Below are 23,745 nucleotides of genomic sequence, written 5' to 3' on the forward strand. Positions count from 1 at the left end.
GGAATGTTCTGACATTAATATGGTCACAAATTGTATGTAGAGTTTATTTGCATATAGGAGTAAGGTGGCCTTCCATGACTAGTTCGACCATGTATTCATGAACTAGACCTTTGAACCAAGGTTTTTTATTGGTTCTACGGAATGGACAGAAATACTTGAGGTTTTGTATACCAATGCTCAAAAGGAATAATTTGATATTTACAAATCGAAAAATAACAAACTAGAACTTTGCTGTCACGGGCAGATTTATGTTATCACTAAAAATGAAATTTTATAATTCAGTCTTAAAGCTTTGGTGTGGCTTGACAAAATAATGAATGATATCATGCCCAACCCCAAAGACACATTTCTGCTCCAAGCTGCATATCTAAAACTACTATCAATGGCATGTATTCTCAATATAGTACTATGAAAGAGTCATGAAATTAATCTAATTGTCCCCAGATAGATTAGCATGTGACATGAATGTAATGTCAGTCATCACAGATTAGGAATAAATATGAGGTTGGAGAAATGGCAAGTGCATCATGATATTAATGCAACCATCTGCCACTATACTAGGAGTTTATTGGAATATAAAGTACATGTAGTGAATTTTCTAGTTTCACTGCAGCAGTACCATCTATTTGCAGGGACATCTTTGATTTAGATGAGAGTCAAGTGTTGAAATTGGGCAAGCTATGCATAAATAAATTTTCTTTTAGACCCAGTAATTTCGGGGTTTGGTTATTTCTAATTAGCTTATCTAAATATCTGAGTTTTAAATACACATGGATATCTATTTCCCAGAACTTATTAAATACATAAAACTGACACATTCATTGTTCAACCATATGAATAAGGCATACCCTTTAGATTTGAGGGTCTTAATGAAATTCTAGAGACATCTGCTTTATCAGATTATTCAGTTGACAAGTTGAAGTATATTTTGTAGTTAATCTGACATTGTGTTTTAAAATTTAACTTAATAGATTGATAGAGTTTATTTCATTCATTCCATCCAATAAATAATTTTTATTCCATAAAATTGGTGTTGTTTCTGATTTGCAGAGTTTGATTAAAAATATCTTTTCAGAAAATTCTGAGACTAGAAAGACAGATAATTATGTAATCCTAGCTTTTCTAAATATAGAAACGTAATGGAGAAAATGAATAGATAATCTGTGCATAAAAACTCCATATGGTGTCACTTCTCATATAAGTGAGTTTCAAATAAATGACCTATTATCAATGATTATCTTTGTTTTAGAAAATCGATAAGGAAGGCTGTTATTTACTGCTGAGATTATTGGTGTAATAGACATTATGTCTTGGGGACTTTAAATTTCTAACTAAGATTTAATCATTGGCATTATAGAAAATGCGTTGATTAAATGAAATGAATCAATTTTGAAGTCAACTTTATATCTGGGTTTTAAATTTATTCTTTTATTATCCTGTGCCAAACGAAGTGAAGGGAGGGATATTGAATATGGCCTCCGTCCTTAAGTCCTGGGTTTTTTAAATCAAATAATTAAATTGTTCAAGCTAAGATGCACACATCAACCTATATAGTAGCTGTGCTTTTTGCTAATAAGAAATATCTAGGATTCAATCATTTTTGCATTTCCGGCAAAATAAACTTTAGGCGGTGATTTTCCACATGGTAGTCAATCATTACTCTTAGGTATATTCACTTTGGTTCTATCCAAACAACTAGGTGCTTTACGGACCATCGCAAAATTTCAACACTTGTTTCCAAACGGATAACCCGTGGAACTGGGTGTTTCTGTTGAATAACATACTGTGGATAGAGAATGATAAATTAAATTGAAGTTATTTAATATTCAAACATGAATGGAAATATGTTGGCATTTTCTTACTCAGTTGGTAGGATGGGCAGGTGGGTGGTTAAGATCTATCTGTGGGTGATTTGTTTGGACACAAGTGTTGAAATTTTGCCATGGTCTCTTACTTTCACCATGGACTTTATAAGGTCCATGCTTTCACACTGAAATTTGGTTATACATCCTCAGTTGTCCATCAGTTACTCTGTCTACAATTCCTTAAATATGTATGCCTTGATTATATTAGTAAGACGAAAACTATTGATTTTACCTATTTTTGTGATAATTGCTTTCACAATTGTTGCCCTTGATTGCATTTAAAAAGCTGAAGGATGCTCTAGAGGCTGTAGTTATCATGCAATTGACTGTAACTTTATACACAGTATTTATGTGCATGATGTCATGAAACCTATTGGCTTTTAACAATTTCCAATAATTACTGTCATATAGTTACCAGCTGATTGACTCAAAATTTAAATGCAGTGTTTATCTTCACGAAACATGGAAGATTATTGAATTTCAGCATTTTGCAATGGTTACTTTCAGAGAATTAAACCAAAATCTTGCAAGTGCCCATGAAACTAAAGTTACATTTGATTGAGTTGAATTTGTATATGCAATGTTTCAGTTGAAAAGATGAAGCAGCCAATTTATTATTAATGGTTTCTGATTATTACTGTCAGAATTATTGTCGTTATTTACTTTGTAAATTATTTTGGCTGAAGTTTTCATCTGACTTGAGGAAAATTTTGGTTAATTTAGTGCTAGGAAGATACCTGTCAAATTATAATATCACATATTACTGTTTTTTAAATTCTGGAGTAATGTATGAATGAAAGTAACAACCCTTATAGACTGCTGGGACAACATAGCATATATTTCATTGCCTGGCAGTTTATCATCTAATTCCAGTAACTACTATCATTATTAGGCACTTAAATTATGAAAAATTGAAATATAAATCATATATCTTTTAAATCACTATTATTTATTGTCTGTAATGGACAATGGGTAATTGTTAATGGTGTCTGCTGGTAATGGAAGTCTTAAATGAGTATTTTATGTACAACAAAATTGGATGCAAGATTTTGAAAACTTCCACATCATTCTAAAATGGCAGTGAATCACAAATAGTCCCATCAAAACTTCCTTGGATACACCCCTAGTCTAAGATTGGTTTGGTTACTTAGCAACAGAATAAATTGTAGATGTCACAAGTGTAACCACCCAAGAGCCATTTTATCAAAGATTTTGGCAGCAGTCTGTATGTAGAGTAGTGTGTGTGCTGTAAAGAGGAACCAAGGAGGTTATATGACTCATACAGACCAATACATCTAACCCATGTTAGACTGTAGATACATATCACCATAGTTATTGTAGCACATAATTTAGTTATATTATAAGATATATACACACACCGCTTTATTAATCACAGGCACAACCGAATGTATGACCTAGCTGCTATTATCCTAAATAGACAGGTCTCTAGCAGTGGTAGTTATAATTAATTCTATGTATAGACCACTCGACAACTTTAACACTAGTTTAATCACAATTTCATTGGAATCACATTTCTGATCAGCAGTTGAGTAAGTTTACGCCATCAATCGGCAGAAATATTTGCAACTTTTCTGCTGGCTAATTAGAGTAACTGGTCTGCCGACTTTTGGTCTGTTTGAACGTGGTATTAATATTTCTATCCTGGGACATAAGATTGATAGCCTGAAGGCTGTAAGCAGTACACAGAAAGAGGGCTGTCTATTACCATTGTGTTCAACAGTTATGCTACCACTTGTTGGAATAATTTAGTTCAACCACTTTTAAAAGCCAGCCAACAGTTTTGGAACTTGGACTAGAGGGTGTGTGTATCTAATCCATTTATATAGATTTTTGAGTTATATTCATTATTTCAAGATTAATCTGGTAAGTTGATTAATTGTCTCTCATGTAAATATATTGTGGTTTTAAAAAAGATCATTGGGGTTGAATTTCTGTTGATCACAACTAGGTCATTTCAGGACTGACATTTGGTCATCCATCTTTATTCTGTTTATTTGCTTTAACAGTGGATTCCATAGCATTGACAAAACAACTGAGATAAAATTATGGGAAAGAATTCAAATTTGGATATTTGACAAACATATGATTTGCAGTATCCTCTCCCCCAAAATTTTTAAGCAAGCCAACTGAAAATGAACTCATTCATGATAGAGCTCGAGAGGTATCTTTTCTGTTGTTGTTCAACTTAGACAGTTGATAATCTCATAGATTATTAGAATTTTTTAGACATAGAACCAAAAGTAACCAAACAAATGTTAGCCTGTGGATTGGATATAAGAGTTAGAGACACAATCAGGGCTGTCCAGCAAGGTGGCAATCCCCAGGGCAAAATGCTTGCTCACCAATCAGTATCCACCCTCAGCAAGATGGTTTTCTTTTTGTGAAATCGAACAAAAATCAATTTTAAAATCAATTTATTTTTTTTAGTTGATCTTTTTTTGCATCACAAAGGGAAAATTGGAGCATTTTATTTATTGATTTTAAGGGTCCTTGCTCCAGCTGATCATCACCCACGCCTGTAGTCCTGAATATGATAAATTGTTTTGTGATTATATATGTATAATCTGCTCAAACTGTTGCAGTTGCTGCATGTACATGATTAATTTAACAGAATATAACAAGTAGTAAAACTAACATACAGATGAATGAAGGAAGGAATTATGAATGAGTGTTAGATGGCATGTTGATGAATAGATCTATAAACCTGATGGGATAAAAATCGGGGGTAATAATGCGAAATATCCATAACAAAGGTACATGTGAGGTTGGGCAAGGGACACATACCACACGTTAATATTAGAAGTAAAATAATAATATTTATTAACAATTTGTCTATCAGAAAGGCATTTGGCCCTTTTTGTATAGATACTCAAGTGAAGGCAAAGTCCAAAAAGCAAATAATCTTGCACTGGTTAGAGCACAGAAAATGTGTCCATTTGGGGTTGGTTCCACACACCCCCCTCCCCATTCCACTCCTTCCCATCCAAATATTCCTGGATCCACTCATGCATAGACATTTGGAACTTTCTTGCTCCAAAGGCAAATTCTTCCTAGTGATGTCTTGTTAATTAACAAGAGAAAAAAAGACAAATTTTATTTTAATTAATATAAACAAAAAGGAATCATATATTACAATTCTATAGAAATGGATTTCTAATTTTAGTTCCAGGGTACAACCATCCTTCTTTTTGATGGGTATAATTTTCTTGAAAATCTGACGGTCATATGAATGTAGCAATATTATCTTGGTGAATTATCATCAGATCATATTAAATTCAGAATAAAAATTGCTTTTAAATGATTTGCTGGCTACATTGTATTGTGTAATGGGGTTAGTGGTGCAATGTAATGCAAGTGGTGCTATTATATAACAATTCCAAACATCCTGACCTATGTTACATTCTTCAGTGAATGTCTGTTACACAAATGAAACATGCATGGATCTTTATTTTGTTAAAGGGTGTTGACAAAATTTCATATGTTATGCAGTTCTTGAAATGACTTTTTTTTAAACTCTCCTTACATCACACCATACTCTCTGTTTCTGAACTTTATGTGAGACATGATTTACTAGCTAAGAAAGTCTTAGTTGAAAGTTGTCTATAAAAAGATTAATGAGTGGCCAGGTACAGATTAGGTTAAATTTGTTGTCTTGCAGGAACTGGTATCATTTAGTAAGTGACCTTATCTTCTGAAGTCCATTTAGTGATTTGAGTCCGGTGTTGTACACAGCATATGCTTATTCTTTCAAGAACATGTCATACCACTTCTCATTTTTGACAGCCACATAGTGAGTTCAGAGTTACGACCCTCCTCCACTTTGTAAAATCTTCTGAATGCTCTATCCATAAGGATTATCATCTGATCTTCAGACTATTGAAACGAAGAATCCTATTGAATTTCAATCATTATTTCCCTTGATTATTTCATTGAACCTTGTCAAAGTACTAATAATGTTATACAGCATGCTGAATTTCCATTTTATTTACCTAATGATTCACATTGAAACAATCTTTGTGGACTGCTCAGACAACTTAGCTGCTGTAGGCATAATGTTTCATTGCCTGGCAACCTTTCTTATGATCACAGGAATGTAATGGGAGGTTTGTAATGTTGTCAGTGGTGGATAAGATTTGTCTGCAGTTGTTGGCATGTTTTAGAGATTTTTTATGAAATATTTCTTAGATGAATGCTCGGCTGAGGTTTGAATGGAGTTAAGTTTTTCTGCACGCTTTTCAATTATCAAAAAGGAAATTGTGAGGTGTGTAGGATGATTTAGTTGTAAAATGAAGTGGTACCCCCAGGGCTTTAAGATTGGTACTGTGAGGAATGTAAGGTCAACTTTGAATATACACAGTTAAATAAAGGACGTTAATTTCTAACAGCTGTTCATCATGATAGTTTATCATAAAACACAGTGTTGGTTATTGCTAAGGAGCTATTTTTGGCCAATGTTGTGGAATTTTTAAATAGATTAGAACTGAAGGACTTAAAATAAACACAAAGGATGTTTGGTATGCCATGCTAGGGCTATGTTCATATACATCTGCTTAAATTATTTCAACTGCACTTTTTTCATGTAGATAATTTGCGTTCACATTACAGAATGAAGTTCAGTAAATTAGTTAGGTAAAAAGTAGGATCGGTTTGGGGTAAAAACTGAAAGTCAACATATTATCGTAATCCATGTTAAAGGGCTTGCTGCATCTCACTATATATCGCTGACTAAAAAAGGAAGATATTGTATTTATGTGTGCAGGTGGATGTGACCAGATGTGGTACCGGCAAACAGATTAATTTATTTTATCTTCTTACAAAAATTCTAATCTTATCAGTATGAATACAAATGTTGATCGGTAACCTGTTTGGTTTAGGTAATTTGGTCCAAGTAATATCAATGGTATGCTTTGGATGATTACATGATTTCAACAGTTCAATATAAAGTATCCAAGAGGGCCTGGAACCAAAGTTTAAATCGTTTTTATACGCTCACATGGAAATGTGGTCTTATATTGCCATCGCCCCTGTCCGCCCGTCTGTCGGTACGTTCGTCCGCCATTCATCAACAATTTCTTCTGACCACTCTACAGACTACATTTATCATCTGATTGTTTTGAAATTGATATATGTTGTTTGCATCAGTGAGATGAAGAAGCCTATTTAATTTCAATAAATTCTGTTAATTTCTTCTGGAGTAATAGCCCTTGTTTCACTTTGTTGCACCTTGGGAACGCTCTAATGACAAAAGTTATCAACTGATCTGTATGAAATTTATATGCATCATTTAAATTAGTAAAACAAAGAATCTTATTGAATTTCGGCAATTTCCGTTAATTACATCTAGAGTTATGGCCCTTGTTTCACTTTGTTGCACCTTGTGAACTCTCTAACGACAAAAGTTATCAACCGATCTGTATGAAATTTATATGCATAATTTAAATTAGTAAAACAAAGAATCCTATTGAATTTCAGCAATTTCCGTTAATTACATCTAGAGTTATGGCCCTTGTTTCACTTTCTTGAATCTTGTGAACGATCTAATGACAACAGTATCATCCGATCTGTTTATAATTTATATGCATCATTTGAATTAGTGAAACGAAGAAGCCTATTGAATTTCAACAATTTCCGCTAATTACGCCGTGAGTTATGGCCGTTGTTTCACTATGTTGTACCTTGCGAATGCTCTGACGACAAAAGTTATTATCTGATCTGTATGAACAAGCCTATTTAGTTTCAGCAAATTTCTGTTAATTACATCTAGAGTTATGGCCCGTGTTTCACTTTGTTGAATCTTGTGAACGCTCAAACGACAAAAGTTATTACCCAATCTGTATGAAACATATTTGTAACTCAAGAAATACATACATTAAATAATGACACATATTTCTAAGTGAATTTATTAATTAAAGATTTATGAGTATTCCCTCATGCTACATGCAGACTAAGAAGAATTTTTTTTACTTGGGAAATCATCAGTAACGAAATGGAGGCACATTGAATATTAAATAGGTCCGAAAAAATTGATTAAGGAAATCGATTAGTTACCAAACTTCTTCCCTTGTGTATTGGAAGTATGAATTGCCAAATGAATACAGGTGTATTTCAAAACTCAACCATGTTCGTGATTATTTTAGACTGGTGACTACCATTATTGGTCAGACTGATTTTAGATCTATAAATAGAATCAGATAGAATGATTGCCTACTCATCACCCACATGTTGAATATTGTAGTCATGCTGCTTGAGTTTATATTAAACTATAATGAATAGTCATTAATGTCAGTTTAACATTTACTCTTCATTTGCAATTATTATTCAGATTTAAAGTGGAAATTGGCCATTTTCATCAACCCTACTTCATTTTGGCCAGTATATGTAAATAATCCTTAATAATTGGAATTTTAAGAAGAATATACACAATTTATTTCCCTCAAATAGACCATACAGACATAAAATAGGTCTCAAATTAATCTTGTCATTACATTTTTCACAACTTAATCAGGTATTCAAATAACATTTAATTAAGAAAATGAAACCAAGATATCAATGGTAGATAATCTCCCAGTTTGGATTCACTTGGATTAAAAACCGGCCAATCAAAATTACCCAAAACTTAACAAGGTGGCACTGTCTTGTTCATATTGTCCTCAGAGGAGGATGAATGTTGTAAAATTTTCAACTCCTCTGTAAATACTGAACATAACTGAACCATTTTTGTACTGATAATTGCAGTTTTGAAAGGATTCAGAATCCTTCAAATAATGATCATTGACATTACGTATTCAAAAATAATGCATGCAAAGATAATAGATAACAATAGATTTAACAAACTAGATACACCTATACATTACATTTGTTGTATATCAAGATAATATCACTACATTAGCTTAATTATTGCTGCATAATTAACTCTGTCATATGATTTGATTTACGATTAAAAATCATTTGACAATGCAAGCGCCTCACTAATGTTAATGTTTGGGAGCACATATTCAGCCTATTTTTTAAGTGAGTATTTATTCTGCATGGAACAGCAGATGTCACCAATGTAATATTTAATATGTAATTACACGTCGTTCTGTATGTAAAACATAAATATATCTACCAATATCATTTAATACTCTCTCAGTGACATCTGGTCAATTATCAAATATTTGAATTTTATATTCAAGGACTTACTGCTTGGTTGTTAGTAATATTACTATAGATAGAAGTAAGACATGCTTGTGAGTTTCTTTTGTGCTGTATTGTGTAATTAATTTCTTGTGAGCAATCTACAGTCTACATTATTATCAGATCTGTGTGTTGTTTAACAATAACTGAAATGAAGAAGCCTGTTGAATTTCAGTGATCTGTTTAAAATTGATATATGCTCTTAGAGTTATTGCCCTTGATTATGTCGTAGAACCATGTCAATGCACAAATATGTTATTTAGTATAAATATTTGGCTTTTTGTTTCAACTAAAAGATTTACAATGCCATGATCGGATACTTCATTACTTGACAACATTGTTAGATCTTTTGAGATTGATGAAAAGCATAATACATCACTTGCATTTCAGTATAGAAAATTGATGGATTCAATGTAACTGACACGAATATCCAGTGTCCAAAAGCTAGATATGACTGTTGATTTCGGCAAATTGATTGCAAGCAATATTGTAGTGATTGAAAACAAACTGTATGTTGATGAAATCCACTTAGTAATAAACAATAAATAATTACTTGCTGTTAATTTTATAACCCATCTGACAAACATTAATAGCATCTATAACCTGCTGACCACTGGTCAGAAATCAATTATTCTACATCCTTTAACATGAGATGACCAATGACTGACCACATCAGACATTACTTTAATTGTTATATCGATTCCCCTTCCTGTTTCATTGTCACAATTTGTCTTGACATTGATAGACCTGATATCATCTTCTATTCATATAGATTATTAAAATAAAATTCCCTTCTTATTTTTATATTCCTCTTGGCGAGCAACATTGTCTAGCCATTCGGATTGGATGAAAACTGAGGTCCCTGTTACAAATTGGCATGCACATAACCCTTGACTTGGTATTTGTAGTAAGAGTAGACCATAGCGTTGCTAAGGCCAAATAACCCTCAGAGCACAAGGCATGACATATGCCCAATTTTGTTAGCCTGGATGGCTCAGAAAAGTAGGACATTAAATCTTATTTCATTTAATTTTCATTTCATATTTTTCTGTGACAAAATCACTTCTGAAGGAACTCGTCACAATACTGTTGATTTCTGGTAAAACAACACTTGAAAACCTTTCACATGAAGAATTAGCCATTTACTAGTTCACTTGAATCAATCAGATGCAAAGTTCTAAAATGTGTGAATGTTGTTGATGCATTGTAGTGGGGACAATATTGGTATATCCATGGACCTTATAATACATAAGGTCCATGGTATATCTAGAAAATGAGAAACAAGTCATAATTGAGTTTATGTTCCTTGTAGTTGTAGTCATTTCCATAATGATTAACATCCCAAATGCATCATTTGTTGACATGACCTGCCAACACAAGTCAGTAAAAATATATTGTTTTCCTTAGTAACAACTTACAATAGCTATGGGGGCAAATCTACTGTCAGCAATAGATCATAAACATGGGTTTGATCCCAAACTTGTCCATGACAAGTTGTAAAATTGCCAGCCCAACCTCGTGGGTTCTATCCAGAGATTCCTATTTCTTCCCACTGGCTGACCACTAAACCCAAGTGAATTATTAAAATTAAACTGATCCATATCAGTGGTCCTCCCTCTCTCTCTCTCTCTCTCTCTCTCTCTCCCTCTCTCTCTCTCTCTCTCTTGTCTGTTCAATATTTCTAATAACTGAACTAATCTAGACCTACCCCTAGAATTGTAGACAACTATGTCAATAATGTCAGAAGGTTATTCGAGGTCCAGATATCTTGTTGCAAAATGTCACCAAGTGTCAATAGAAAGGTTTCACTGCCAGATCTGGGTGTCGGGCCAAAGACCTTTGAACTGTGACCTTTGACAGGTCAGCCACAATCTTTAAGTCCTTACTTAAACAAATAGCCATCTTGGTATAGGTTACCAAGTGACCAAAGTAACCCACTGCTCAGATATTGGGGTAACGTTGTAAGCTGATGTAATTATGTTAAATATGTTAGCTGTGTCGAGCAACACGTGGACACAGAAATATTTAGTTGACACAAGAAAATAGAAGCTTATAACAAGTAATTAACTCAGACTTGTTAATATTTACCAAATCACATATATATGGTACAATAACCAGGAGCTTTAATTCAATGTCCTTTAATAGGATGGATGGTACTACTGATTAATATAGTTACATCTCTTATTTTGAGAGTATCCTCAACAGTATTATATTATAATAATTATTGTCCAATTACATAAAATCTTTTACATTTTATGGGAATAAATGAATATTCCAAGAGCATCAATTTTCTTTGATGATTGTAAATAGGGGTGCCCCTTAGATCATAAGGTCTGTCACTGAGTCAATTGGCATGGTTACGATCCCACACTTGTGACAAAGAGTAGAGTAGGCTGGCTAACTTTGTGGGTTTACTCCATTCAAGCGAATTATTTAAATAAGATTGTACTATCTGTTTGTCACAAAGTTACCTAATTTGTGTTGAGTGGATTTAAACCCCATTTCTCTCTTTTTGCAAATAAGGTAAAAATAAACTGAAAGAAAGGTATAATTTTCCAAATTTTCTTGGTAGTCATCCAAGTCAAGATATTTATTTTATAAACTCAAAGGTTCAGTTTGCTTATGAGAGGGTCAAATCTAATGGTTAACTTGAATATGCTGTATGCATTATGATAAAAAAAAGCTTTAGATGACTACAAGAAATCCTGCATTGGCTTAAAATTAGTTTGAGTTCTCTATATTGCAGTTAGATTTTTGATTTTGTTTTCATATTTACAAACTATTTGTGACCTGCTTAAACTGCGTAATACTAGAAATAAATGAAGAGATGATAGATAACTACATGCATCTCCAAAAACCAGTTTTACTAGATGTCCAGATGTGTTTCAAAAGATATAAAGAATCCTTGTATTTTGTAATCTAGCTAATAAATTTATAAATGATGAGGGTTTTTTTTAAAATGTGATTGGAGTTGTTTATCTGACGGGATGTACTCCGTGATAAGAAGTTAGCTTTATGATTGTTAAATCCTGTAATGTGAAGAGCAGAAATTTGGTAAAAGAAGTTATTCATATTCCTGCCTAACCACAAGATTTATGACACCTTGTAGATAAGACTGGATGTTTATATCTACTTATCCCATGTTTATTTTTATTTATTTATCAGTAGAGTCAGATACGAAGAGGGTAATTTCAAGTTGAAATCTTCCATGAAGACGTTTGGGATTGATATTTTTGTTTTTAAATCTAACTGCTGTCATTGACATGATGTAAAACAGTCCTCCATGTGTTTCTCGGTTCTGCCACCTGGAATGGCAGTCTAATGTATTAATCTTAAAAGTTTATTGCTGGTTGATTAGGGCTATTAATAGGATAATGCCTGGATATAACTAGGTCTAGAAACAATTAAAACATTTAATTAAGTCGCGATCAGTATAAATCTTTACAAACAATAATAACAAGGTGCTGAGTTTAAATCTCAGAGCTGAGACAAAGCTAGGAAATATTCAAGTACCTGTGGAGCTGACAAAATGTTGCAAGTCATTCAGATTGCAGTAAATACCGTCCAAGCATGTATACGTTGGTGTGCATATAAAAAAAACTTAACAGTTGAAATTCCATATAGTAGAGAATTTAATGTGATAAAACCATGGACTTTATAATATCCTCCTTTTTCTTCAAAGAAACTTGGATCCTTTATTAGGTCCTATTATTCATCTGTGATCTACAACTAATAAACTTTAAATATATATTATATCAGAACAAACAATACAAAAATCTTTACACCAATGAAACTTAACTGTATATGAACAAGAAAATTAGAAATATATACATGTTACAGGCCTGTAGCAGTAAGAAAATATAAAATTTAAAGGGGACAAAGTGTTGGCAATCAAAACATTCTGAAAAAATGTGAACTGGGTAACTTTTCTAATTCATGATGATGCAGTACAGACATGTAGATCTTTCCCAAGAGGCTATGGATTCAATCATAAGGTTATCCTTTTCTCTCTAAAAGTCTCTCACTTTTCCTTTACTTTAACCATGTGTGAGCAGTATGTAGACATGTACAATGTATCCATTGTTCTAAAATATTTAAGGTTTAGTAGTTTTTATTTACTATCTGTATTTTTTGTCCATGGAGTCATTGCACTTAAAATACATATCTAGTTAGTTGTTAGTCAAGCTTCCATTATTGTAGCTTCTGCCGACTCAGTAACAAATAAATTGTTTGTTGAACAAAACGTAAACAAAATAGAAATATTCATCATTTATTTCTATGGTAACCGGAAACAACAGCTTTACAGATACAGAAAGGTCTAACTTAGTCCTATCACATTGTCAAGCAAACATTTTATTTCAAAGTCTTCCAATGCAGCATATAGATGACATCCCAAATAGAATGTCTCATAGTGACATGTTATGGACAATAATAGATATCACCATTTTGCAAAAGCCCCACCCTGAATCTGTTGACTGCCAAGATTTCAGATCCAACACATACTTGATGGATAAGTCCAGATCTATGAAACTTGTGGTAAGCGTGGGATGCCGCTAATGGTAGAGATCCCACTCATCCACTAAGGGACATCATTAGTGATAATTTTTGTTATCAATGAATCAGACAAATATATAAAATATAATATGTTCTCAAATTTAGAAAACTAATAAATGATCAAGACATATTGAATGTTTGTATTTTGGCTTTGTATGCTTGTCCAGTTTTGTATATGATATTGTAAAAAAACATTTAATTAATATATCTTAAACCTGGTCCTGTCCTCATTAGCCCAGTCGGTGCAGAACAGTAGGAGGATGTTAAACCCCATTTCATTTCATAATTCTGTTATAGTATAAATATTAGATTTATTCTTTGATAACTCAGGACTATTAAAACTAAAAGTTTGAAAGGGAATATTTATTTAGTAAGCTATGGTACACATGTATCATTTTAAACTCAACCTGTTCATTCAAATACTACAATGAGAATGATTGATGGCACAGATGTAACACTCTATAGTTTCTGTTCTCGTAAAGATATTTGGTACTCTTAATGCTTTCACTATTTGTTTGCAATGAATCAGGAGAGAAAATCAAAGCAGGGTAATTTTCTGGTCAATATTGAGAATAGAATTAATCTATTGTGCTGCTAAAATCTCTAGTAGAAACAAGAGGATTCTATACAGGCAGTTGTCAAGGGGGTTGAACATTATCTTTACATTTACCAGGTTTTCTTGTTAAACTACTTTCATTTGTGTTCTGTATATGAATTAAGTTATATAATGATAAAAAGTCTAGTACAGAGGTTGTATAACTTTTTAAGTTAATGATGATACTTGTAAATTTATATGTTTAAATAAATATCCGTCCCGAGTTCAACTCCGCGGTTGTTTACCTTATTTCTGTCCCATTTTGAAATACCAGGTAACTTGTTTCTCAGGCAAGGTCTACTGAAAGAAATATAAGTAAATGGTATTAATGTCATCAGGCCATGGAGAATGATGACAGTCCATCTAGTAAAGCACAGTATGGCCTTTTTAAGTTGACTGCTTGGAGATTACTGTGTGTTGACACTAAGACTATATCAGGCATGTGGCAATACCTGCTTTTACTGCTCTACATTCATTAAACAAACATCGTCTTGAGTCTATATTAAGGTTGCCACATTTACTCCCAGTGTTAACTTGATGCAACATTCATATTTAGAAAACTTTCATTGGAGTCCCAGTGGATAGTTAATTTCTCCCACTTTCTTTGTTAGATTTTAAATAATGTTGAAACACTTTATTAAACAGATAGGTTGATACATACTATTGACGTGACGTAACATAGATACAGAACTTTATAAAAACAAATCAATGAAGATGCTATAGACGGTTAAATTTAAAATTTCCCCCCCCCCCTTCACATGCACACAACCACCCCAAAACATTGTTGAAATATTTTCATTACCTAGTACTTTAAGTTGTCTTAATTCAACCTAGACAGGAGAATTTGACAAATGCACAAATACAAAAACAGTTCTTGGTATTGCTATGGGAAGTTGAATAGCCCCATGTGACACGTTCAGTGAAACAGAAAACATGCCAAGTGTAAATCATGGTGTGATTTCACTTTAACCTTCATATACGTTTTCAAATATGTTTTTACTGATTTTAAAAGTTTTACATTTATGATAATTTGAAGTAAATCTCTTTATTAAAACTACAGATATTGATTTCAAGAATTTTTTAGACGGGTAATTTGCTTTATGGACAACGTTAAAAATTATTTTGCTAGTACAGATACATCAGTTGGACTGAAACCATGGACCTTATAATATAAGGTCCATGCTGAAACATAATACAAATTTTCTTTTTGTAATAAACTGTCATGGATGTGTTCATGATAGTGTCAAGGTCGCATCAAACACAGTTTAACTGGAGCTGACTTCTGCCTCTTATTTGGTTCAATGGTATTTTTGTCTGTCTCTCTACCTTTGGTTAAACAAATATTTTACAATCGGTATCTTGTGTTTAACCGACTATCTTGCGGCTTTCTTTAACTTGATTTTGCCCGTTTGATTGCTGTCAGTAATTTTGTTAGTTTAAAGCAAACCTGGTCGTATGCGGTTTCCTAGTCTTCATGTGACAAGAGTCAAAATTGCTGTCGCCTTTAACTTTTCAACTTGTGTGATTTGGGGAATAGTTCACCGTCTGTGAATTTGAAATTCCTTATTAGATTTAGTTACGCTGAATATTTGAACATTTCACTTGGTGATGTAAAACATTGCTTGGGAATTTAATACGAAACACAGCCATTTTGATAAAGGGTCTTTAATTTCTTAAGATTGTGTAATTAGATGAGATTGCCCTCACCTGGCTTGGAGGAGAAGCTTATCTGCATTCTAAAGGAGTTTATATATAGTCGACATCTTTTATTCAACCATCTCTTAAACCATCTTGTCAACTCGTCTAACACTGTAATTTTAAGGTGGGTGTCAGGTTGGACTCGTTGAATTGAATACTAAAAGATAGTTGATGGAGATCCCACCTGTGATGTGAGATACAGTACATGAAATAACACAGTCTATAGTTATTAACAGTTCATCATAAAAAGAATTATAGAAGTGATCTGGAAATCGTTAATGTGCTTTGGAAATTATTTGATTTTATTTCATTAAGTGGATTTAACCTGAGCAGTGACAGTAAACGTGTATAAATTTCCTATGTAGACACATGTACGTATAGTGAATGTTTGTTTAAGAGAAACTGTACCCGTTATTGAGTTTAAGTGATTGTGCGCGTTTGTTGGTTGACGACTAGAGTTGACACAGCCTACTGTCTAGTTATACATACCTACCATTTATAGTTTTGCCTGGTTGCTGACTAGAACTTATATATCACCTGTAGATATATATATTACTTACCTATTGTCTATATATTCTTATATAACCAACACCATTATTCATGTATCAGGGAGCACTTTTAGGACAAGCACTCATCAATTACAGCACACTGGTAAGCTTGTTAATTATTTCGATTATAAACTTTGCTACATTTTGTAAAGGCCAAGGTTTCCATTTAGTCACAGGGTGTGATAAAGTTATGGCGTTTTAAGATTAGATCTTAGAATAAGTTTTCTCTTTTAATTATCTAAAAATGTAATTCTGAGAAAATTATTTTGAGTCACACCTTCTTAATCCATGTACATTTGTAAATATTTTTGGTAATATCTTGTGATATTAAATGCTGAAAAGGCTTCGAAGAAGAATATAAAAGAACTTGTCATTCATAAATTATGAATTGAAAAATGTATCACAAGATGTGACGAATTAACTGAGGTGAATACTTTCTAATTCAGATAGAAACTATTTAATAAATTTAACTGTTAAGTGATGACAGTTTTGGGTTGCATTGTGATTTAGTTTCTAATGTTATTTCCTCATTTTCATTTTCTGTTTGTTTTTTGTTTTCTTTTAAAAGTATGGGTTGATTGACTAAGGTTTTTTATGCTTTTAAAAACATTTCCTTCTTAGTACACACAGGGTTACTACTGTAAATTCCCTATAACATCTGTATATATATATAAAATTATATTAAATTGTTTTAGATGATGATGTAGTTTCATTGTATCAACCTTTAAAATCATTAGCTATTTATCAGTTTTATATAATTTCTAAGAAAGGTTTTAGTTATCTTTAAAGATGATAGATTTCCCTAGAGTTAATTAGTGTTCTTTACTGACAGACCATGACTTGAGTGTTACATTGAGCTACAGAAGTGTTATTGTTCTGCTGATGTGAATCGTGTTGGCGTCAATACTGGCAAATATTCTTCACTTTTGATTAAAAGAATGATTCAGATTTCGTGTATAGACATTCGTTTGTGACAGATACTGGTAGAAGTTAAAGAATAACGTGTCTTTTCATTAAAAGAAGTAACTTCACTTTTCCTTATGTGAAAAAGCAGGCTACAACATTATGCTCCTTTATTAGTTAGTAGTTTTAGTTTTCATTCATCCACAAATTTGATTCTTTGAGTTACAAAGTTAACATGGTTACACAGATATCTAGTGATTCATTACATCATAACCATGACTTATTTGATTATGACCAAACTATTTAAGACATGGAACAAGTAACTATCCCCAAGTTGACAAGTAACAAATTACCAGTCCACCATAATAACTATATAACAGATTACAATATAAATTTGTTAGTTAAATTCTTGCAATGTAATAAATTACCAGTGCTTTACACAATATGTAAATGCACAGTTTACTTGTGAAAAAAAAGGAAAATCAGTTAGACCAACAACTAACAGCCCTAAAACTGAATTCAAGTGGAAGAATAATAACTTGAGGCAGAATGTGTATACTCTTTGAATATTAACACTTTATCAATATTGCTGGAATTTATTTTACTTCAGAGCAACAAGAAGTGACTTGTAGTTGTAGACATGTTGTAACGACTTGTTATATACCGTAATATACTAGTCTATTCATTACAACATAACAAATTTTGTGCATTAATTTCAAGTTTTGCAGACTAATTACAACATAACCATTTATTGTGGATCAATTACAACATAAAAGTTATTACAACAAATTTTATAATTGTTGCATAGCAAATTTTATGGACTAAATATCGCGTAAGGAAGTACTGGAAGTAACGAATAAATGTTCACTAATTACTACATCAATTACTAAAATCAATATTAACAAATTACAAAAAAAAAACACAAATGGCTGCTTGTAGTTCAATAATTGCAAATATAACTAAATGCTGTTTTACTAATTAATATCAATATTTAGATTTATTTATCTGTTGTGTTAACCAATAAATAATGTCAAACACATTGCTTTTTGATCTGTCAACAAGATTAGTTTAAATCATGCTTTTGTAAATTTTGTTGTTTAATTCCTTCAAACAGAATGGATTGATTTGGAAAGATGTTTTTCTGATGTTCTCACTGATTGCCATCACTTGCAAATGTTTCAATCATCCCCAGAAATTGAATCATTGAAGTCATTTGTTCTTTTTATGCAGCATCCTTTGAAATCCTAATAAAACTAATAGCCCCAGTGGAGTCCTATTTAACAGTCTGGATAACCTAATCTTTAAAAAGTGCAACAAGTTATTAAGCTGATCTATTTTAAGCTATTGATTTGATAGCACAACCAGTTAACAGGCTGGATAATCAAAGAGCAACAAGTGTTGTTGTATGAATGGAAGTGATCAGTCATTGCCGTCTGATAAAACTTGATAGGCCTACGTACATTACTGATTACTTCCACCAAAAAGCCAAAAACTTCTCTCTCATTTCTTAGTGGTAAGATGAGTCATACCTCCCTTATATTATCCACTGCACCATTAAAACAAATAATAACTGGCACATTTTACTAGTTATCATCTCTCAGGGGCTTTCAACTTCCATTTGTCTTCATTCTCCAACTCTGTATTCCCTGACAAACATTAAAACTAGAATAAGCCATTATCTTTCTTGCTATACATCCAGTTCGAACATCATCTCGCCTCATTTCAATATCACTTGATTTCTGCGATGCACAGATTCCCTCTGATGAATTTTGCTCGTTTTCTTATTGATTAAATCTATTCAACTTCCTCCACAAAGATTTTCTGATTTCGTTAAAAAGATTTGTGGAATAAGTTTTTTTTATTTGATTATAGCTGATTTGCCCATGTTGGAAATTATCTATGATTGTATATTGTATGTCTGCTTGTATTTTACGGTCCAAGAGTCCCAAGGAAATAGAGGTGATGTTTGATTAAATCGAATTAAAGAAGCAACATTTTTAATAAAGTTTATGTCAAGATGATCTTGATAGTTTTATATTGAACTCACATGGTTAAAAATTGTCAATGTGATTCAGGCTGATTTTGAGGAAATGTGCAGTCTATGGTCTTTAGTACCAGGTAAGATAAAAAAAAAGTAGAATTTAAAATTGTATACAGCAAATTTTCATCGTATTTCACAGAAAATAGCTTATAGCTTGTTGTAAGATTTATGAGATGTTGCATCTTTGAGTTGTGAATAGGTATTGGAAAAATGTGGTCACATGTAGGTGTAGAGCAGCAAAATATGCAAAATAAGCATAGAAACAATCCCATTAATGCAGATTTGTAGAAATTACCAAATTTTCTCCGTGGGCTTTCTTTACAAAAACTTATTCTAAAATATTTTACAAATGCAGCCTTTTGATTGGTTCAAACTAAAACCTTTATTGGGATTTTAACTCCCATCCAATGAAATGGCTGTTTCCTTTTAAATGTTTTAGTCAAAGTTTTAACATTGCCTAAATTGATTTTATTCTCTAGCAAGATAAAACCAATATTATTCAATTCTTAATAAATATTAAAGTCATTCTCAGCATATTTGGATAGTTACTTTAACTTATTAGTCATATTAATTTTGCTATCTTATTGTTTTAAAGAAACGATTTATATAATATTAGATATTTTGAGATAATTGATAAAAAAAAAAATGAAGATAACAAAAGGTAATCAATAGATTAAATGATAAAAAACAGTTTTTACATCACGTTTTATGTTTATTTGTCTGTTGACTAGAAAAATTGACTTGTCTGCCTTGCTGTTAGCTATAATCTTTATAATAATACAAATTAATACAAGTGGATTTAAGTGTGTTTATGTCATATTTTCATCTATTTGTTCATTTTAACTGAATTTTATGAAGAATAAATTTTTTTTTTTAATGTTTAACCACAATGAGAGCATTAACATGCACATATGTTGGTTGAAACATTTCTATGTAACTTCTGACTTGCGTGACCTGCCAGTGTACTATTGTGTTTAAGATATACATTTCAAATTTTTTGCAATTAGTAAACCAATTGACCCGACAATATCCATTTCGATGTCTGATAATATTTTCTCAACTAATAAAGGAGAAATTTATTAGATCTGATATCCTGCAGTACAATGACAAATTATAGAACCAACCATTCTAACATCGCCTTTATGGCCTTGTTTTAAGTAGCCATGTTGTTGAGTTGATTTGATCCAGACTAAAAGACCATCAAGCACAGCCATAATAATTCATCAATCAATTAAACCTGGGCTTAGTTTGAGTTCATCCCAGCAGCTTGATGGTAGTTTGCGTGACTATTCTATCTTATTCAATATTGGTCTGTTGACCGGCTGATACTTGACTTGTGTCGACTGTCGTGGAGGGATTTAGGGATCTGTCAAGCTGAAAGTAGATTGTAATAAATCCCAACAATCATTTTGTACAATCCATATCACTATCATCAGGTGATTCGTTGTTGATTGAACTGACTGATTGGTGCTGCCTGTCTTTTTATTATAGTTAGCCATCTTCGTTTTCTGTGCTTTGTGTTTTCCTTGTGTTGGTTAAAATTATTAACCACAAACAATTCATTAACCGCGGCCTAAGGTACAAATTAAACTATTAATAAAAATGATTTCATTCAGTTATATTATTCAGTTTAATAAAACTACCTGATTTAAAAGGTTTTGGAATGAACAGATACGTATACTGCCTGTAAATTCGACAGTCAAGTACCGGTATCTTCTTCATTCTTGCCAAAACAGAAGCTTATCATGGCCAGGGATCAAAGACTCTAAAAGCTGTATGCCTCATATAATATTCAGGTAGAATGTCTTAAGTTCATGTCTTAAGGAATTTTCATGCCTGTTTTTACGCCCACATTTTCATGTGGATGTATATTGTGTCCGTCCGTATATCCGGACTTCTGTGCTGCAGTTCACATTTTGTTTGTGGACACTCTACAGGTCACAATTTTTATCCGATTTCGACGAAACTTGGAATATAGGTTTATATCCCAAAGATCTCGATTCCTTTGGATATTGGCATGTGTCAGACCGTAACTTCATGGATTATGGCCCTTGATTGTACGTAAAATCATGTTTTTAGCTTATTGACATGCTCACAATTTTTATCTGATTTTGATGAACTTAAAATGAATGTTTATAACCCAAATATCTTGGTTCCTTTCGACATTGGCCCATATTGGACCATAATTCCTGCCATATGGCACCTGATTGTATGAAAAATCATGTTTTTAGCTTGTGGACACTTCAGTGGTCACAATTTTTATTTGATTTTAAAAACCGTACAATTATATCACTGATACAACAAAATGACTGTTGAGTTTGAATTTCGAGAAAATCGGACCAAAACTGCTCGACAAAATGGCCACTCCCCAGCGCGCAAATACTATAAAAAAAACATATACCAAGGTTGGGACCTTCTAGAGGTCAAAATTTTCATCCGATGTTAATGAAACTTAAAACATATGTTTATCCTGAAGATCTTGGTTTCTTTTCAAAATATTAGCGCATATCGGACCGTAACATCCTGGATTATGACCCCTGATTATATGAAATATGTGTTTTTAGCTCATGGATACTCTAGGGTTCCAAATTTTTATTTGATTTTAAAAATCATTCAATTATATCACTGTTACACCATAATGATGGTTGAGTTCAAATTTGGTGAAAATCAGCCCAAAACTGCCTGACAAAATGGCTACTACCCTGTACACAAATAGTGTAAAACATGTAATACCAAGGTTGTGGACCTTCTAGAGGTTACAATTTTGATCAGATTTTAACAAACTTAAAACATGTTAATATCCCAAAGATCTTGGTTCCTGTTGATATTGGTGCATGTCGGACCGAAACTTCCCGGATTATGGTCCCTGGGCCCTGATTGTACGAAAAATTGCATTTTTAGCTTGTTCTCTGTCCATCTCTTGCAAAATGTGGGCGTATCTTGCATGGCAACCGCTTGTTCTCATTTGTTAGGGGTAGTATGTGTGGGGCTTACATGGAAATATGTCTTGTTATTTGGATGGAACGAATAACAAAGGTCCAACTCTTGGATTTATAAGATTTCCATCATGAGACTACAAAGCGCAAAGGTCTAGGACGTTTTAATTAGTGAAATGATCATTCTATGCAAGTGACGAAATTTGACACCTATACAGATAGTAAAGTAAAACTGGATTTGCATACTCTAGATAATTATGTTAAATACATAGATTATGTGAAATAATTTATTCGAGAATAGATTAATAGACAATGATAAAACAAGTGTATATGTGCATATATCGGTAAACTTATCCAACCAACAGCTGTCTATACATATATAGAAATATTGATGTCAGCCATACTTGAAATAACGTTTATGGTACACTGAAATTCACCATGCCAGTTATTACAAAATTTTACTATTCATAATATTAATAGGCCTACAATGGTAAGTGTTGGCAGAGAAAACCATATAGTCGTTCAGATGTTGGAATTCAATGAAGAATTGGCGTAAACGTCTCTGTCCAGGGCAAAATTTCCATTCCCTTCATTAGTCCAATTTGTGCAGAAGACATTAAAACCTATTTCAATTTGTTTTTTTATGATGAGGGTTGAAAGCTTCAACAGAAGGCTATATATATAGGATAAAACTTTTTATACTACATAGTACATAACTTACAACCAATATTTAGGTGAGAATTGACCTCAAGTTTTGTATAAATGTACAGCCCCATTATCCCATGATGAAAAAGTACAAAAACATATGATTTGATAAGGATAACGAAAATTAGGTTTATTGTTATTTCTATGTCCAGTGAAAGAAGATTAAAGTCAGTCATTAATTAGCAGCGAAACCTCGTTAAATCTCACATCAACTTATAGAAATCAGACAAGCAGAAACAGTTGTCTATTGATAAACGTATTATATATTTGACTGGTGAATCGTCTTATTTTAATAAGCTACAAAGTGTTCAACTGGTCAGATAATTAATAGTAGTCACATACAATGAATTTTTATTCTCATGTGAAATTCAAAATCTAGTTCTTTCAAATCTTATTCTTTAATTATTTGTAGAGGTTTCATTGGCAATAAGTTTACTATTTATTTCCATACAATATTTATACAAGTCAGACTGACTGACCATTTAGTAAGTTATGATTTTGATTTTTTGATGAACATACAGTCTTTGTTCAAATTAGAAAATTAACTCCTTCCGTATTACATGTATTTTAAAACATACTTCTATTTTGGGTAATTGTTTTTTGGAAAATGACAGTTAACATTTACAAGATCTGGATGTTGGGATTTGACCCGAAAGATTTATTGGAGATGTAAATTCAGTCTGAAGAAGTATTTACTATTGGG

At 32.4% G+C, this 23,745-nt stretch overlaps 1 protein-coding gene and 1 long non-coding RNA gene across 12 annotated transcripts in view; one reads left to right on the plus strand and one right to left on the minus strand.

Moving 5' to 3' along the window:
* LOC126807710 (RNA-binding motif, single-stranded-interacting protein 3) overlaps positions 1-23,745 on the plus strand; it is a 153,600-nt gene that overhangs the window by 51,988 nt on the left and 77,867 nt on the right. The window contains exon 1 of one of the 11 annotated variants that reach the window (XM_050532473.2): positions 3,219-3,749. The exons of 9 other annotated variants lie outside the window; for them this stretch is intronic. Coding sequence is in view for 1 of the 2 variants with exons in the window: in XM_050532472.2 (XP_050388429.1) it covers positions 16,510-16,560 (51 nt within the window). In the remaining variant the exon portion in view is untranslated. Of the gene's footprint in view, positions 1-3,218; positions 3,750-15,923; positions 16,561-23,745 lie in introns of those variants that run through there. One more of the 11 variants, XM_050532472.2, reaches the window with a different exon arrangement.
* On the minus strand, positions 13,959-16,608 carry LOC126807714 (uncharacterized). Its single transcript, XR_007674153.2, has 3 exons — positions 16,470-16,608; positions 15,919-16,093; positions 13,959-14,511 (listed from the first exon to the last, which is right to left on the minus strand). It is a non-coding gene; the product is annotated as an uncharacterized LOC126807714 (long non-coding RNA).

This window comes from Patella vulgata, chromosome 9, assembly GCF_932274485.2.
Source record: "Patella vulgata chromosome 9, xgPatVulg1.2, whole genome shotgun sequence".
Taxonomy (NCBI): Eukaryota; Metazoa; Mollusca; class Gastropoda; family Patellidae; genus Patella; species Patella vulgata.